Source organism: Lissotriton helveticus, chromosome 7, assembly GCF_964261635.1.
Source record: "Lissotriton helveticus chromosome 7, aLisHel1.1, whole genome shotgun sequence".
NCBI classification, from domain to species: Eukaryota; Metazoa; Chordata; class Amphibia; order Caudata; family Salamandridae; genus Lissotriton; species Lissotriton helveticus.
The window spans coordinates 777,699,203-777,705,202 of NC_136068.1; the positions used below are offsets into that span (position 1 = coordinate 777,699,203).

A 6,000-nucleotide genomic window follows, 5' to 3' on the forward strand; every position below is an offset into this window, starting at 1 on the left:
AGTGCTGATTCAAGCATGGTTTTTCCTTGATGTTTCACAAAGATATTTCAGCGAAACATAAACAAGTTGTAATCCTGAGTAACATGGTGACTTTTTTTTTTTAACTGGTTCATCAAAATCAACGGTTGACATTTAATAATCAGTATAGAAATAGAATACTCACAAGAGCTTAGGACCTCTTTGTTATACTCCGTGCTGTGAAAATGAGATGAAGGACAATCGCCAAAATACAGCATAAAGAGCCATGGGAGAACCCAATGTTATCACAACCAAAGAGTTACTTAATCTGCTAGCAAGAAATCCTACAAAAATGAGCCAAGAAAGAAGACTAAACTCTCAAAAATGCAGACTATCTCCCAATGTTTGGTCCTCTTCCATACCTGGACTCAATCATATAGCAAAGGAAGAGCCCATCATGAATAAGGTATGCAGCCTCTGAAGAAGGGGAGAGCCAAGGAACGGCGCAAAGAGTACTATCTATAAAGTCTAACTGCAGAACAATATTACAGGAGTGAGTTTCAAATTACGTTTAGCACCATCTTAACATAAATCCATAAAAGGCATTAGTGTTTAGAGAGAGGATATGTATATGGAAACAATGATATCAGATCAGACGTCACAGGCACATTTAGTGCAAAATATGACTGACAATGGAAGGGTGCTTTGCATTAGAAAATGAGTTTCAACTCTGTGAACCTTAACCCTACAACAAACGTGGAACAGTACATGGAAAAACTGTATTTCTTAACATCTGACTCAAAATGACATCAGCACTGACGATAACCAACCCTCCTTAATTCTAATTATTATATGGGAACTTAAAAGATATTAATATCTATGTGACTACACAGAATGCTCGCTAGGTGAATGAATACACAGAACACTGGTCAAAGCATAGAAAATAGAACACCCAATGTCAGAGGTATGTATGATGGGTTATGGTATGGCTTTTTGTAAAGTCACTGCATACTATTACTCCTCAACCCCGCTTTTTAAAAATACAATTCTTTTTTTACTGGAGACTCCGGGAAGGAGCAGATTTTCAAGTTTGAGAATCTTATATAACAGAAAAACAAAACGAATTAACTTGCGTAACCTTAAAAATGTACGACCCCGATTAAAAAACTGGTGGAATTGAATTGAATACTTGACAGAACACAATGACAACAGTTCTTACAAAATTGATAAATTCCTTTCCGTGACTCGGGAGCGAATAAGCGCGAGAAAAAATAATCACCGGTGGGAAAGTTAATATACAACGGCATGTAGAAGAAATGGCACGCAAGTGTTGGACACTAATTACAGTGCCACATAAAAACAGCTGTACTGCCAGGTGTCTATATTAAATATCGTACGAAAAAGATGTAAATGATGAAATAATCCTTAAAAAAAAAAGACAGCTGCAGATCAGTTTCTTTCACGGACACCGATTTTCTCTTGTATGGGCTCATGTTTATTGCTAAAGCCAGCGGCATGTTTCTGGGTTTCACTTCCTCCCACTACCGGCATCAAACTAGATGAATCCAAGAAAATGGAAAGTCCACAGGCGAAGAAGCATAGAAAGGCGCAACGAGCCTGCCCCACCACACAAATCGATATTTTAATGGGCTCTTTCATTTTCTATTGGTATGTGGGAGAAGAGACAGTAGCGAACCAGTAAATAGCAGAGCACCTTCCCCCAACCGGAAATACATTCTTGAAGGTCTTCTCCGTTCCACTACCAGGAAGAAATGCGGCGATTTATTAAAACTCACCCGGGGCCGCGATGCACGACGGGAAGGTCATTAACGCGAGCAAGTACAAGAACGTGCGGTGATCCCACGCGCCCCGGCAACACTTAACGCTCCCTTCCATCCTGCAGGCGGCCATGGAAAGCGTCACCAAACCAGCCACCGGCTGAGATTACTACTGCTCCTGTCTGGCAACTGTAGGCTGGTTGCTGACGATTGTGTGACGTGTCTGCTCACGCGCCTCCAAACCAGCGGGCGCGCCTTACTGGCCGAGGCATATGTGGGCGGTCCTACTGTCAGAGACACAATGAATCACCACGTTGGCTGTTCGTTTCTACGACCTTCTCATGTCCAAGGATAATCATTTTCCCTGGTTTCCTATCGCCTAAGTCCCTTCAAGTTTACCCCCCACAGTATCCCCCGCCTGAGTACATGGAATGTTTTGGGCTGTGTCGGAGGCTGGCTGAAGTAAGGAAGTAAGGTGACCAAACATCCCGTTTTTTTCGGACAGTCCCGGTGTCCCGACGCTTTACCTAATTCTAAATATATATCCCGTTTTTTTTGGGATAACGTTAGGTCATCCCGCAAAGCAGAATTAAAAGGTAGGCTCTGCTCTCATCTTAGAGACACACCCGAAGTCCGAAACAATTTAAGTCATGTATGTATTTGTTTATGTCAGGCATCACAAAAGCAGGGCAAATGCTCACTCCCGGCAGAAAGTGTGGGAAGGAGGGGAGGAGCTACTGTAATAGCTATTATTATGTGCTTTATATATAGCCAGACATTTACAAAGCTACTTTTACACAAGTTAAAGGCAAAAGCTATATATATATATATAAATAAAATAAGAGGTCAGGAGGGTTGACAGCAGGCACTAGTCCGCTAGTATATTGGTATCTGCAGTGTGTCAACTGTAGAAACTTTCCCTTTGACCCTGTTTTTCCCACTCGCCCCCGGGGGTTGGCACTCGAACAGTCAGTTCTAATACTTTTGCATGTTACAGGCACCACTTTGAGGCACACTGCACTTGCGTAGCATTTACATTGTGATGTATTCAATACGATGTCCTCATTGCTTATATATGATTTAGAATGCATTTTCAGCTTCGTGCATTTTCATTATTATTTCTCCATTTGGCCCGATTATCAACAGGCTTTCGTTAGTAGGAAGCGTATGGTAACCTAAACTGACATTGAAGTTTTGTTTTTGCTGAACTTTGACTGTTCTAAGATGGCTGCCATTACTGACGTCCGATGTAGGCAGAAACTGTGTGCCTCTTCTATGTTTAATGTTTATTTTGGCACGTCCTTTGTATACTGTGATATTCGTGTGATCAAGACTCTGAACAGTGTAGAAACGCCTAGCGGTATCTAGAAATAAACCTTGGTGATTCAGTAAACTCCCTTCTGAGCGTGCATCTTTACTACTTTTGAACTTTGCAAATTACGTACTGGCTTGGGGCTCCTGCCGGCCGAAGCCCCACCTGACAATGGGACGGATCCCAGAAGTGTAGTAGTGGGCCTCAGCAAGGCCTACCAGTGCTAGGGGTTCTCCCTTCTCTGCGCAGAGTCCTCAGACCAATAGAAAGAAGTTGGCACAGAAGCTGGAATAGAAAATACAGAGTTTATTAAACCTCATGAGGTGGAACTACATTAACACAGCACCCTTCGTTAATGTATGAAGTAGCACACTGAATGGAAGGAGCTTGGTCCTTTTATACCACACAGGGGCTCAAATGAAGGCGGTACAAGTACAAAATGCTGGTTTTAGGTACATATAAGGTCATACAGAAAATGCACAGTCAACAAGTTGGAGGAGCTAACAGTTGCTAATTCTGGTGAACACATCCTGACAGTTACAGACTGGGGACTGCTGCAAGGACAGCTGCAAGCTCAACTGAGCATGTGCGGAGCAGAAAAGGCTAAATATATCTCGTCTCTAGGCAGATTTCAAGAGCAGTTAACAGGAAGGTAGGACAGAGCACATGGTGAGCACATGGTAGCACATGGCAAACAAAATGGCTGACAGAAATACAAAATGGATTCCACAAAACGGACAAGATAGTCTCTAAATACAGGATGGCTTCTGCTAATGCTAACCCCATCGATGCCAAATTACAACAGATGACCCTTTTAGCATTAGCTGAAGACAGTCATTCATCTGGGGTAATCTAGATATGCATCCTGTACATTGATGCTCATAATCTCAATGATCGCTTTATTTAGCATTTTTTGTTCTTTTATTTCTGCAATATATCTCTTTCTTGGCAGGTGTACAAGCAGTGATGCACATGGAGCAAAGCATAGGACCACATTGTATATAAGTACAGCATGTAAATAATATCGCCAACAGTAAAATAGTCAGTAGTTTCCAGCCCCAAGTAGCGAATAGTGTCCAGAACCAAGTCGAAAATGTCCATGTACCAGTCTCTGGGTGAATCTCTGCAGCAATCTTATGCAATTTTGATATTGCGTCGTATACTGAAGGTGAGTGATCTGGTATAAATACGCAACACCTGCTACCGATCATGCGACATGCACCACCTCGATCAGCCAAAATCACATCAAGCACCATTCTGTTTTGGAGTGCTACAATCAATGCAATTTGCAGTTCCTCTGTAAAGTTCCCAAGTGCCATTGCTGTCTGATTGGTAACAGTTTCCACAACACGAGTGAGTCTCCTTATTTTCCTACTGTTTAATGCAGCACCCACGAAGAAGAACAAACTCAAATTAAAATCGACATATTGTTGCAATGTGGTATCAGTCTGATCAACTTCCTCAGTACTTATTGTTTGTTTGTATCTGTTCTTGGAAATGTCATTATACAATTTGAAGTCGAGGTAATATGACGCAGGTGCCAAAAACACAGGGGGTAACAGAAAAGACACATAGCAGATCCCTGACCACCCAACAGGTAGTTGATAGTATCCCTTATTTCCACAAACAAAATAGGTATTGTGCGAAGTTGTGAAACTACTATTATTAGCTCCTTCAATAGTCAGTGTCAAAATACATTCACTCCGTCCCACTGGAATTCTCCCAACACTGCTAATACATAAATCTGCTTTAGCTCTTGTCACAGAAATTACAAAAGGTCCATTGTTCTTGCTATTTCTCATGTTCGTAAAGACATATGGTGTCGAAATATTGTCAGGTTGATACTCCTCCCATTCCCATTTAGTCCCTTTAGCTTGAGGATAACCATCTGTATCTTGATAGCATACTTTATTCAGACGAATGTTAAGCCCACCTACTAAAGGCTTTCCAAAAGCAAACAAAAGTGCATACCAAGTTTGACACAAACCATTATGGGAAAACGGTAGAGGAATAAAAGGTGTTCCTCCTTTCTTTTGGTGTGCAGGTATCATTCCACACACCCAACAGTTGGTGGTATTTGTGGCATTGTGTGTATGATGCAACATCTGGATGAATGTATTATTTAGGTAGGATTGTCAATGCTTCTGCTCATGGTAGGGAAGCGTGAAGTAATGATGTTCCACTGGCGCTGTAGTAGTGGCAACAAAAAGCTGTCGAGCAGGAGCCACTTTCTCAACAAACCAGGTGATTATTGCCATAACCACCAGAGCAACAGCAAACTCTACAGCACAAATGATTCTTTTGTTATGCATTTTAGCAACAGCAATAATTGATCTTTCTACAAACTCGTTGAACCAATCGTTGGAGCTCTTATCCCTGGGCAGCCGCTGATTTCTTCACCACGGGCCAAGACGGGTGTCACTACACTACGCAGGACTAATCCCGCCCCCCTTGCCACATCGGTGTTCCATTCCACTAACCCAGGGCGGTAGCTCAACCAGTCTTTTTCGGCAAAGTAGATTTTTTCCTTGGTCTCAGCTGATATCGGGATTCTCCAGCGATCGCGTGGTCCTGGAAGACTTCCGCAGATTCGTCAGGTGAGATAGCTTGACCTTTCTCCGTCTCCAGAATCCCTCGATGGTCGGTCAACACAGCAGGTTCCACCAAGGCAGGCGACGCACGTTTGCAGTTTGTGCTATGGACCCAGTTCTTCTTGTTCGTCACTCGAACTGCTGTCCTTGTTGCTAGAAGCACCTGCTCCGGTCCTCGCCACCTCGGTTCCAAACTGTTCGATCTGTCGAAGACCTTGACCATCACGTGGTCGCCAGGACGGAGTTCATGGGCCTCACCTGTAGATCTGTCAGGACGAGCTTCTCGAACCTGTTGATGAATAGAGATCAAACTGTCGGTTAACTGTGCCAAATAATCATTCATCAGAACACATGGAACATC

General features: G+C 42.8%; 1 protein-coding gene across 1 annotated transcript in view; it reads right to left on the reverse strand.

Moving 5' to 3' along the window:
* C7H5orf15 (chromosome 7 C5orf15 homolog) overlaps positions 1–1,995 on the reverse strand; it is a 68,381-nt gene extending 66,386 nt beyond the window's left edge. The window contains exon 1 of the mRNA XM_078653160.1: positions 1,755–1,995. Coding sequence (XP_078509286.1) covers positions 1,755–1,869 — 115 coding nt within the window. The 5' untranslated portion in view covers positions 1,870–1,995. The remainder of the gene's footprint in view (positions 1–1,754) is intronic.
* Between the last annotated feature and the right edge of the window lie 4,005 nt (positions 1,996–6,000).